This window comes from Argentina silus (genome assembly GCF_951799395.1).
Source record: "Argentina silus genome assembly, contig: scaffold_124, whole genome shotgun sequence".
In the NCBI taxonomy this organism is placed as follows: Eukaryota; Metazoa; Chordata; class Actinopteri; order Argentiniformes; family Argentinidae; genus Argentina; species Argentina silus.
Window position 1 is genome coordinate 74,743 of NW_028152450.1, and position 13,223 is coordinate 87,965.

At 42.4% G+C, this 13,223-nt stretch overlaps 1 protein-coding gene across 5 annotated transcripts; it reads left to right on the top strand.

The window, feature by feature from the left end:
- Positions 1-478: 478 nt before the first annotated feature.
- LOC310824816 (RING finger protein 44) lies at positions 479-13,183 on the top strand. Of its 5 annotated transcripts, none has more exons than XM_083698065.1 (11): positions 479-773; positions 4,457-4,645; positions 4,947-5,187; positions 5,487-5,654; positions 6,567-6,740; positions 7,124-7,285; positions 7,447-7,562; positions 8,253-8,340; positions 8,537-8,658; positions 8,810-8,909; positions 8,996-13,183. In XM_083698065.1, the coding sequence occupies exons 2-11, from the start codon at positions 4,539-4,541 to the stop codon at positions 9,056-9,058; spliced, it is 1,341 nt and encodes a 446-aa protein (XP_083554191.1). In that variant the 5' UTR covers positions 479-773; positions 4,457-4,538; the 3' UTR covers positions 9,059-13,183. The 5 variants fall into 5 exon arrangements, with proteins under 5 accessions (XP_083554191.1, XP_083554195.1, XP_083554194.1 ...); XM_083698069.1 differs by having other exon boundaries at positions 5,487-5,606; XM_083698068.1 differs by having other exon boundaries at positions 479-581.
- Positions 13,184-13,223: the final 40 nt, after the last annotated feature.

Below are 13,223 nucleotides of genomic sequence, written 5' to 3' on the forward strand. Positions count from 1 at the left end.
AGTTGGAATAAATAATGTACATGTCGGATAATAATCAGTATGAGCAAGTATTGTTGAAGCAAGCCCAATAATAGGTCTGAAAGAAATATAGTTGGACTTGCAAGCCCATTAATTATTTTGAAAATACCTGACAATATTATTCTTTCCTCAAATTCAATTAATCATGTTCCATGACTGTCTGCTTTATTTATCGATCCCTTCATTGTTCTACCTGGTGTAAGGAATCAGCCAAAGCGATATGCTGCAAACAACGTATACTAGGGAACATCATAGTGAAGTCACAAAAAAATTAAAAGGTGGCAAATGAAGTAAAACACCCTTAGATCATAGGCCATTGACCTGCCTATTCTCAAGTGATCTTGATAACCGACACATGACATTGGGGAGATTACTTTCACACTCATACGGTCATTACGGTAAAACTGACAGGATGAAGTGCGCTCTCTCAAATGCGTCTAAATGGGGGTAAAACGTTTGACTGCAAAAAAGAGAAACTGTACTGGCTGCACTATCAGTCATGTGCACTCGTGTGTAATGCACATTGATAGGAGAACTTGGGGGTGCTTTGGAAAATTATCCGCGTAAGATACTGTTATTATGCGTTTTGGAATATATGGTCTAATGTTTTTACCTTCTTTACAATAGTGGTGAAATCCACGGAATGTTCCATACAGGAACAGCTGACGATAATGCCGCACCGAATATATGAACGAGATGTGAAGGATTACAAGGGGAAATATCAGTGAATCAAATGCTTGCCAATTAACAATCAGGTAATGATTTAGGACTCTATTTATCACGTTGTCTCAGCAGAGTTTCATGGGTTTTGTGCCTGCTTGCGTGCTAGCTTGCTGGGCTTCAGTTTTTCCGGGGAACTGCGTTGGGCTTCGCTGTTTGCCTTTTCCCCCAGCCTGGCTTCAGCCCCTCCTTGTTTTGTTGCTTGCTAGGAAAGCTATGTTGTAATGTTTACTTTCGGCTCTGTGCATAGGAAACGGGCTCCATCCTTGCGCTTCATCCATCCTTGACAAATAGTCTTATAACCAGGAACCTAAACATTATAATCAAGATACATTTGTCACCTTCCCCGTATCGTAATGTTCCCGTCTGCAACATTGCAGTGTTTTGCTCTGCAGTGAGCAAACGGATGGGCCCTGACGTGCAGATGCAAAGAAATAATAAATGATGTAGGCCTAGACTGTTTCTGGACGAAATTATGCATGGGGTCTACAGAGTAAAAACATAAACCTATGTTCTAGCTAGTTTGCAAAGTGTACGTGAAGCCAGACTAAATGTATGCATGCTCTACCAACTTAAACAGAACTGCATCTATAAGGCCTTACACTTCAAACTTTCAACCAGCTTTTTGGTACAGAACCATGGGCTCCATCCGACAATTAATTTTGCCCTCCCGAGTTGGATATTTGGTGCAAGTGTTACGTAATCGGATCATGGTTATAGAGGCAATGGGCCTGGTGCGAGTAATAGTGCAAATGTTTGTTTCTTTGCAGAAGCTACTGCACATCTAACCCCGTCTGTGAATAGGATTATATTAATAATTACATTTGGTAGTTGTAGATGGGGCCACTGCATATCCAGCGTGTCATAGTTAGTTACACTTTGTTACACAATAAGTACTGTTGCAGGGCCTCCATCAAATAGACATATTTGACATGAGATGTATGGCAATGGATCCCTACATGCTGTAATGCTATAGCTTACATCTGGGATAAGATGTCTCTAATAGCTATAGGCCTACATTAGGGATCCCAGCTTGTATGTGCAAAGTTACAACTTTTTGCATTACCACATGTGAAGTTATCAGTTATACAACTAGCTATGCTAGTGCAATGCTGCCCCATAGGCTAATGGTAATCAACACTTTTTTTTAGTTTATTCTAATTGATGGGGGACTGACGGTTGGATATCATAGGCATCAGGACATGCAGACACATTGGGTGATCATTTCTAGGTCAGTGCAGTGCACACAGGACAAGTACAGTCAGTCCCCTCTGTGCAATTGTTCTACAGACAATTTCTCCATTGTTCATGGGAGATGACAGACTGACGACCTAAGGCTGACTGATTTTGAAGGAGGAGGGAATGGGCTAAAATCAATTTAGCTGCTAGTAAAAGGAACATGGTGGCTTATCTGCAGTAGTTAATGTTGAGCATGAGTTACATTTGCACTTAACATTGTCAGAAACATACATTTACTACCCATGTGATTAAATGCAATTAATTCGCTCCATAGGATGTAGGTGTACACCTTATTTTGACTACTGGATGTTTACACATGAGACTGTAAATGTAGGACATGATAAGACAGACGTATATACATCGTTGGATGAAACAGACTGAGCAGTGCTGAGCTACCAGCAGTTGGCAGTAGGCTTCAGAGCAGACAGAATGCCCTCATTGCCTTGTAAGATTCTTGTGCTAAATCTCAGATAACCCCGAAGCTTCTACCCTCACACACTTGTGTAGACCTGAGAGGATTGGACAAGTGTAAACAGTATTGCAAATTCCACTTTGACTATCAGAGTTAACTATCATACTGCCTACACCTATCCCATCCTCTCAGAGGCATAAGTTGGATAGTGGAGCTAAGAGATGCGTTTTCCTGCCATGGTTGTGCTACCTCAAGACAAGATCACATGATTAACAATCAGAGCAAAGAGGTAACGTTGCTTTCTTTGTGTGCTTTGTGCTGGTTGTGCTGAGTGGGTATTATTGCCAGTCAAAGTTGTACATGGACACAAAATGTAGGCCTTCATCTCGTCCCCCCGGACCATAAACAGATCATTGTGAAATACTTCACAGAAGAGGGTATTTCACAGGCTAGGAAGGACTGGTATCAAGGTAGTAGGATCAGTGGGAATCTTGCTGGATTTCCAATAGATATCTTGTTGTTTTACAGCTCAGAGTTCCATGTCTAGAGTACATTGGTCCTTTTAGGTTTTTTGTCTGCTAGCTAAATCCATTTTTGAATGTCCATACTAGTTAAGATGTTCAGCAATACAAACTTGTCTCATGTTTCCATACAGGCCTATGCATTCTTGATGCAACTGTATGAGGTGCTGATCATAGGCAGTAGCAATAATGCACTACCTTAACACAATTGTTTGCTTTTGGTTTACACCATATACTTTTTATTCCACTTCCTCTGATGTGATTTTCAAAACAAAAGCAACTTCCGAATTGTTTTATTATGGGATATGTATTTGGATACAATGTAGGCCTATCCAAAATGTAATCAACATTGGGGTCGGTACGCCCACTGTTTTTGATTGGTGATTTTCCCACATTAGTTGTAGGAAGAAGGCGTGGTTACATTAAACAACGCTGTTCAAGAGGCACATCTAGCTAGCCACATTGACCACACGCGCGAAGGAATGTTGAATTATATAGTCATTCTAAGATAATCAGTTAGATTCAGTTAACTGGCAGGAACATTATGAATAATTTTCCAGTTTTACTTTTCTAAACGGATGGTGTGTAGGGAGCAAGTAGCTAGCATAACAACTAGCTAGCTAATGTTACCCAGTTTTACAGCCGCTAAACTAGAGAGCCAGGACACATAGGCAACTCTGGATCTGCCACTGATACTTGAAAAGACAAGGCAAAACTGAAACGTCAGTACTTGCTGTCTCTCTGACCTGCCTCATCTCTTGCCAGTTAGCTAGCCACCTGCTAGCTTGCAATATCAAGGTCCGTACATCATTGTCTCCTGACCAAAGCAAGTAAGCTAAGCCATAGGAGGGGTAAAGCAGCAGCAATTCTACCTTGTTCGCTAGTTAATGAATGCAATGGGTTGCTCTTACGAGGTAGCTACGAATTCTAGAATGAACAGTGATCTATAGTTTGCAATGCAGACAAGCTTCGAGTTTCTTCATATAGAAATAGCTTAGCTCTCTGCACCAGACCAGAAGTGCCTTTTATGCTTTTGTTGAGGCTTAACATTTACTTCTGATGGAAATTGAAGTCGAAGTGTAGCAAAATGCTGTATCTATTGTTGTTGCATGCTTTCTGCATTCATGTGCGTTTTAAATTTGTTGCGCTAAGTTAGCTAGGTGGCTAGCTAGTCCTACGTCCTTTGTTGTTGCTTTGTTTCTTTCATGAGCACATGGCTTGCCTTGTTTTAGTTTAGGTTAGCTTTAGCGCCCCCTATTTGTAAACAGTGGCAAGTTACCTTGAAGTCGACCAAGTCATCTCTGGCCGAAACAGTCAACATCCTTACTGCTAATGTTCGCTATCTATATAATGGGTGTGTTTTGCCCACCCTAGTTACCCCAGCACCCAGTCATTGTTTTCAACTCTAATTTCAGTCTGATAGTAAATTAAGTTTAAACAAGCCCCCCTTTGCTAAAAGTAGAGTTATAGGCCTAGACATACTTTTTGATTCAACCAGTGTATGTACACGATTGTGAGTGTGATTTGGTTATTGTTCTGTTTGCAGGGTAAAGACAATCAGAGGCTATAAGACACAAGTGCCACTGGTCTCCTCATCCAGAGTGTGACTCGTCCCCACAACGTCACCAATGCGACCATGGGAAATAGCAGTGAATAGGCGGCCACCAACAGCCCCCTTAAACCAGAGGAGGTTCCCTGCAGAGCCCTGCAACACCCCAGTGCATCTCAGGAGAAGGTAAATACTACTCCTTATAGTATTATTTAATCCTGCTCCTGTTTTGTGTCATAAGGTACCGTCCTGAGGTTTTAGTTGATGGCACTAGTTTGCTTTCACTGGATTAAGAATAAAAACATTGTTGTAGTGAGTGTTGAACAGAATGAAGAAGTACATGCTAGTTGTCCATGCACATGTTGTTTATCAATCCATTACGTTTATTTGCACATGTTGTCAAAAAGCGCTTTACAAAACAAATAATACAATAAGCAAAATATGAACTAATACCATATTCTAAACATAAATGTGCTTGGTCTTTCAGCCCGCCAGTGAGACGTCAGTGGGTGAGGCGAGACAGACCCATACTGCACAACTCCCTGCTCCAGGATGAAAACTTCCACCATCCGCTCTTCACGCAGCAGCAGCAGCATCATCATCATCATCAGCAGGTTTCTTTAGATGAGTCCAGACAGTACAGCCACACCAGTGCACCGCCACGCATGCTTCACCCTGCCGCACATCCGTCTCAGCAGAGCCCCATCATGGTGGATCTACACGACCAGGTAACGGATGGGACTGAAGCTCTAAGCAGGCCTAAAGGTTTCCCCTCTGTATACCTTACACCTCTAAATGCTATGGTTTGGTTAATATGATATGCAGAATTGTCTTATTACACAATATTGTCTTTAACAGTGAAACACTGTCTGGTCCCTGTAAAGATAGTTTTTTGGGTTATGATAAGGTAAGAAAGCTGCACTAAAAGTTAGACACTGACAATAATAATTCATGCTCAGTGTTTCTAATCAATTTGTTTGGACAAAGTGAGTGCGTCACCCAGCTTTGTCTCTGTCTCCCTCCGAAGATGCACCAAGGATCCGTTCCAATATCTTACACAGTTACCACGGTGACGACCCACGGTTTTCCCATCCACACCGGGCAGCCTATTCCAGGGTGCAACACTCAGCAGCTCCCAGCATGCTCGGTAATGTTCAGCGGACAGCTCTCTCTGCTCTGCTGCCTTCCTCCTCCTGTGAGTTTGAAAAGGAAGAGCTGGAATGTCAATGACATCCATGTAGCACACCCCCTACCACCAACACACACCATACCACTCCAGCCTCGCTACCAACACACACCATACCACTCCAGCCTCGCTACCAACACACACCATACCACTCCAGCCTCGCTACCAACACACACCATACCACTCCAGCCTTGCTACCAACACACACCATACCACTCCAGCCTCGCTACCAACACACACCATACCACTCCAGCCTTGCTACCAACACACACCATACCACTCCAGCCTTGCTACCAACACACACCATACCACTCCAGCCTGGCTCTGTGTCAGTGTTTGTGTTTTGGATACTTGTTAAGCTGCCCCTTCAGGTTTATCTTGCAAATGCAACATGTAATGTTTGTTTGAGTGATGTAGGAGCACAGAACTATGTTGTTGGGCTTATATTAGGATCACTCAGCTCAGTATATTGGTCATATGCTGTTTAAATGAATTTGTGCAATGAAATATTAGATTGTGCTGTTTAGTCACTTTATATGAAGGCTTGTCTAAAAACATATAGCAAGGCAATTGTGCTGGCATCATTGCATCTGTGCTGTGGACATTCAAACTCTTGGCTTATGTATTTGTGTAGAGCTAGGACTGGGCATATTTGGCTGACATTATCCATAGACTAGAATACCATGTTTTGTACTGCTTGTTAGACTCCCATGCTTTGGCTTGTGAATGTCCAGATTGTGAGCCTGGGGGTGTTTCGGGATGGTTATAGCCACACAAACAAATGTTCCATTATCAAATTCATCAGCCTTTAGAAAAAGTGTCTGCCTTCATTACTTCCTTTGCTGTCTTTATTCACCACGTGTTTCTTGTGTGTCCTTGTTTGTATGTGCCTGTTTCTCTCTCTCTCTCTCTCTCTTCCAGCTCATCCAAGCATGTACAATGCAGCATTTGCCAGTGTCTTACCAAGCCTTTCCACCCCTGATCTCCAGTGAGCATTTTATACTGCACCCCAACCCCCCTGTGCCCCCGCACCAGCCACCGCACCTTACTCCTCTGAGCCAGTTCGTCCCTTTACAGCCTCAGCACCCACGCATGGTGAGTACTCCACACACTCATGCCCAGCTGTTACACATGGGTAGCCTAAATCATTCCAGATTAATCTGAAACTGTACTCTGTGTACCGACCAGAACGTGTACACACTGTAATAATGGATTAACATGAGTAAAAACCTTCAGCAATTGGTCCTTTTTTTTCCTTTTTCTTTTTCTCCCTCCCATGCACCAAAGTAGTGTAATATATGTATGGCACTCCAATTATTATTATTGTTTACATATATTTTTTAAGGGTGCATTTTATTGCATTTTTGACTAATATTTAGACCACACCAGGGTATCAAACTTTGTGCTTAATGCCAGATACGGTACCGCCAAGCCACGACATCGGCACAGCACTCAGTTGTTTCGCCCTCTTCCCCCAGCCTCTACAGAGGGTAGAGAATGAAGTGGACCTCAGAGGGGACCAGCACCCGCTAGGGACTTTCTCTTACCCTCCCTCCCATCACCCACCAGCGATGCCTCCCTCTGTCCCTCTCCAGTATCTCCCTCAAGAGCCTCTTCACCAAGAGCTGCCCTTTGGAGTGGTAAGCCTTCAGGCAATACAGCTATAGCCCAGTGCACATACAAGGCATTTGTTCCTTCGTATTCAACAAAGGCCATCACATTATAAGGAGACATTTTTTCTTTAGTCTTATCGCAAAATTTGTTCAAGTGTGTGTGTGTCTCTCTCTCTCTCTCTCTCTAGCCATACCCCCACATGCTGCCACGACGTGTGAGTGGACAGAGATACCGGCTACAGCAGCCCCTGCCCCCTCCCCCGCCTCCACCACCCTACTACCCAGGCTTCCTGCCCTACTTCCTGTGAGTACCACTAGACACATCCCCTCCTCTTGCTTGTTTCCCTGAGATGTGTTCTTAGTAAGTGATCCACATCCAAATCTGCATCCAGGGTTGCCATTACCAACATTTTCTATTGAGTTTTATGTAAGCCAAAAAGTTCAAGGCAGGCCAAAATAAATCAATTGTAGGGGAAACTCTGGTACTACTAGACGCACACCCTCCCCTCCTTGACATGAGTAGCGCTCATCTTGTAGCCTACTCTATACCAAATGTTTACTCTTCACATTGACATGCCGCTAGGATGTAGTCTTGTTCTCAGACACTTCCGCCCAAATGTGTGAAAGGTTTGCTGGACCAATGCGTCAAAGTTGGCCTTCATTAAGCCAATAGAAAGAGTGTTGAAAACGGGCGGCACAGCCATTGGCTTTACCCCGCATCAATCATCTCCCACAGCACCTCCCCCCCAGTGCTTGGACACCACACATTCCTGATTCGGAGCTAAGCCTCGCCGCCGTGTGATTCGCTAACATTAATGACGATAAATACTTGACTCCCACTAAGGCCAGGTTTCTGTCCTTATTCCTGCCTTATATACACTGCGCAATAGCCTGGGGGACGGAGTTAGCTGGGATGTAACAAGCATATTCACATCCCAAATGCATTGTTACTGTTTCATCTGGGTCATATGTGACTCCTCTTTCCTCTCTGCAGGTCAATGCTTCCTGTGCCTCCAACTGCAGTCGGGCCAGCCATCAGCCTGGACCTAGATGTTGACGATGTTGAGATGGAGAACTATGAGGTAAGTGTTCTGGTTCATCATACCAGCTAATAAACATAAATAAGTGAATGTTCTACAGTACCTACCCACTTGTGTACACTACTACACTAGTAAAGAGCCACAAACAAATATTTATGTTTTACTAGTTTGTACTTTTGCAGCACCCTTGTGTTTTTGGTTATATATCATATATTTCTCACACACTCTTCTCTCCTAGGCACTACTAAACCTGGCTGAGAGACTGGGAGAGGCCAAACCTCGCGGACTCACAAAAGCCGACATAGAGCAGCTTCCTTCCTATAGGTTCAACCCAGAGAACCATCAATCTGAACAAACGCTGTAAGCATTCCGTAGCCATTTCCCTTCTCCTGCTCCATCCTTACTCCTACCTTCAGTCTGCTCGCACCAGGGGAGGCTGGCGGAGGTAGAAATCCTCATTCCATGCATTACAGTTAACACGCATACTCTGATAATCCTTTATTTCTCTTAGGTGTGTTGTGTGCTTTAGCGACTTTGAGTGTAGGCAGCTACTTCGGGTGTTACCCTGTAACCACGAGTTCCATGCCAAGTGTGTCGACAAATGGTTAAAGGTAAGCTGATGTCAACGTTAACGCTTTATCCACTCTAGCCTGCCCATACAGCGTGAGGGGTTAACTCCGCTGCCCTTGCCTTGCAGACCAATCGCACTTGTCCAATCTGCCGAGCTGACGCGTCCGAGGTGCACCGGGAGGTAGAGTGAGTCCAGGCTCTGAGCGCTTGATTGGAAAGCAGCACAAAATCACGGAGGCTGTCCCTGTGCCGGGGGGACACCTGCCACCTAACCTGTGTCCTCCAGCAAAAATAAAACCAACCTACCACTCCTGCCCCCTCCTCCCCGCCCCCCAACAATAAGCAATCTAGGATTGTGTTTGGAGCCTGTTCGTACCTCTGCTGTGCTTCATCGTCTGAGTCTCATGAAAGCTACTGCCTACTACAGCCACATAGCCACAGAGTCCTGGGATAGCCATCCACCGCCTCTCTGCCCCTGTGTTGCAGATTCCAAAGATTTTACCTACAATATATGTTGTGTTGGCATTTTGTTTACAAGGTTTAGTTTTGTTCTCTTGTTCTGCTTAGTTTCCGTGCGTGATGGGAGTTCTGCGTCGGTGATGATAGGGGAAGGGGGTGTGGCCCATGGGTTGTTCAGCTTGACGCATTGTGCAATTAGCAGACATAATAATTAATAATAATAATATGAATTCTTCGTGGTGAAAGGAAACTAGGCCATTCCACTGGCTTGGAGGAGAAGCCTGACCATCATAGATGCATGTTTGTGTAGGTGATGGGAAAAGTTGTTAATAATGTATGTTTCGCAATAATGTATTGATGATTTCAATAGTTCTATCCCTTTTTTCTTTTTAAATCTGCGAATGCTATTGTGAAAGTTGACTTGCTGTGGTTAAAAGTACTGATTCTCCTAAGCCTGAGGTAATGGACTGCAAATGATGGACATGCACCTGTTGGGTATATTCCCCTCCCCCCGCCCTGGTCCTCCACTCTGTGACAGAGACCTGAATGAAACCGATGGACGGAGGAGGAGGACGAGGAGTAGAAGAAGAAGAAGAGAGAAAAAAAGAGACGCGAGACAATGCTGTCGGGTTTCCCTTGTTGCTATGGTGGAGGGCTCTCTCAGTTTTGTAGAGAGAGATGGCGGGGGGGGGGAGAGAGAGAGACGAGGACTCAAGTACCACATCCATCTTCTGTGTGTGATTGTGTGTGAGAGTGAGTCTGTGTGTGTGTGTGTGTGCGCGCGCGTGTGTGTTGTTCACGGAGCTGTTCGTGTCCGTCCAAACCGCTGGATCCAGGGCAGCACTGAAGGATTTGCATGGACTGTTGATTCAGACTAGCAATATTTTAATCGAGCATCGGCACCGTTCAAGAAAAAAAAAAAAAGAAAAAAAAAGAGGAAAGAACACAAGCAAACAAAAAAGAACTGCTAGCTTATCCAGAGCGGCCCAGGGGGAATGAGAAGCATGTATTTGCACCTCTGCATCAGTGAGGGGAAGAGGAGGGTTATCTCCACCTGACATCCATGCTGTCGCTGGAGATCTGGGGGGGGGGGGCCTGTGCAGAAAGCAATATGTGCAATGAGTGACGAGTTTAAGTGGACATTTTCTTCCTGTTTTTGGAAGACCAGGCTATTTCTTTGTTTGTGAGCCAAATATTCAATATATACTCTTCAAGATTTCAGATCTGCCTTCAAGACCTTGACAAGCACAAACCTATTATTAATCTTTAAAAAAAATCTATATATATATCCTTCGTCATTTCCACTTGTTTTAAGAATATACAGTTTTTAAATGGTGTTATTTATTGGTTTTATCTCTAGAGAAAACATATTGAAGGATAAGGTCAGAGCACTAACATGGTTTGTGTATGGTATGTGTTACTATATTTTCGCAACTTGGTCAGGTCTTGGGCCTTGTTAATGATGTTGTAAAAGATCAAGCGTTGTATGCCTAGCTTCAGTGTGAGAGGTTTTAGATAATCGTCTTGTTTTGAAGACAAAAGAATGTTGAAACTCCCTGTAAAAGTCACTGGTGATACCTGTTTCTACAGTTGACTGTAATTTCAAGGTGATTGGAGGGGTTTAAGTGACAGAGTTAGAGCTGAAGTGTTTAGTGAAGTGATACACTGTTGTTCATTCAGCTCTCCGCTCATCGTGTTCAGACCTCCAAAACTGAATACAGTTTGGGTGAAAAAAATTGTCATGAAATGTTACTACGGGGTCTTTCCTAAGTGTTGTGTAAGTAGGGGACTCCTTTATATTCCTACCCCAATAAGCACTGATAGGCAGTTGTAACCCATAGGATGGAGACTTGCTTTCTTGTGTAAAGGGACCTTGCCATGTTTTATAGCGAATGTGAGTCTCTTTGTGACGTGTGTGCCACCTAAAGAAAAAAAAAGCCATTTTAATGAGTTTAAACCCACAGCTTTGAGAAATAATCTATGTGTACATATCTGTTCACTGGCATATATTGTGAGTTTGAAAAAATAATTACTCAGGGCCTCTCAGTATATAAGAATAAAGGAAAACAGACATTTCAAATGGGAAGGGTGCCATGAAAGGGGTGTATTTGAATTTTCGTTGTTTTTCCTCAGGCCATACACATTTTTTATGTAATCAATTCAAGTAATACTCTTAATTTTGCCAGGAGTAGAGGATATTACATCAAAGACAGGCATGCTAGGCAAAAAGATCGATAGAGAAGTTATGAATATTAACAGAAAAGAGGCAATGTGTCGTTGCAGCCATTATGAGTATGTTATCCAAACCTGTTTAACATTTTGTTTGTGTTCTTGTACTTTTTAAACCACACGTACAGACATAGCGGTTGTGATCCCATTTTTAAATGTGCCAAGATGCACACTATCCTACCTAAACCACTTCCAAACTACTCTAAAGGTGTTTGCATGATTTTAAAAAACAAACAAAAAATAAAACAATGTGTATTTTAAGTGAAAGATATCTAGAAATGGGGTGGGGGACTATTTAATGGTGCACAATATGCATGCATGTACTGACCAGCTCCCAACTGGTTTTTAGCTAGCTCTAGTTGGCTTTGGGTTCTGGGGATTGGGATCTTACTGCTCAGCTGATAACTGCCATGCATTGTACTGCACACATTTGTAAAGTCAACTGAATGACTACAAGATTTTATTGCGCTATCAATATTAATTTAATTTAAAAAATAGAGGAAAAAAAAAAACCTGGAAGAAACCAGAATTTAAGTTCTTAACTACAGGTGTGCTTATGTTATTGCCTCAGAGACTGAAAATGACATGCCTGGAACCTAGTTAATCGAAAGCCATATAGTGAAAAGGTGCTAGATGTTCTGTTTTAGGTATGATACTGTCACTTGCAGGAATGCAATAGTTTGCCAGGGATCTTATGTATTCTTAGAGCATGTTGTACTAATACCCCTAACATGATCAGTTGCAATCAATACAGTTAAAGGAAAAAAATATGTTATCATACTTATTCCAATATTGTTAATCTGTACCTTTTGCCTCTAGCTGTTAGTGTCAATATCTTGAAATGTAGTTTGATACCTTTATTCACTGAAAACATGAGCACCATGATTTGTGTCTAATTGGCAATTTCCAAATACTATATTGTGACTTTACCCCAAATTCCCAGAAATCCTCCCACAAACTAATTACAAATAACCAAAATTAAACAAGAGGACAGATGAAAATAGAATCTTGTAGTCTTTCTGTGATCCAATTAATAAATAATCTCACAGCTTGTGTGGTGCAAAAAAAAAAACGTGTTCCAATATAGCAGCTAAAATTTATTTAGAATTTGTGGTTTATTGATTGCTCCGTAGATGCCACTGATTGTTTACCAATGATTTTTGCTGTGGGATTGTGGTTTGTTTACTGTTCTTACTCCCCCTGGCCTCTAGGGGTCCTCTCCTGAACTCCAGACTACCCACCCGCCAACAGGGCCAGGGGCATGTGTTCTGTGTTAGGAAGATATTTTGCTTTGGTACTTGCACATTTACAGTTACCTCATTTTTGCCATGTTTGTATTTGGAAAAAAATAAAAAAGCTAATATATATATTATATATAGGAAAATGGTTCTTAATGCTATAATTTTTTCATTCCATTGGAATCATATTGTTTGTAGCATTTAACATATAACTAGGTATAGTGTATTATATATACAACTGTATACTGATTGAAATTTTTAAGATTTGTACTTTTTTTAATGAAAGTTGCTAGTTCTGCTTTACCGAGTAGTGCAATCATATTTTTTTTTAATTGTTGTGGCTGATTTGAGAGGGTTGTTCACTAATAAATGTATGATGTATACCAATATTACAAATTCTTCTTTGCCTAGTTTCACTAGTCTTCCAGT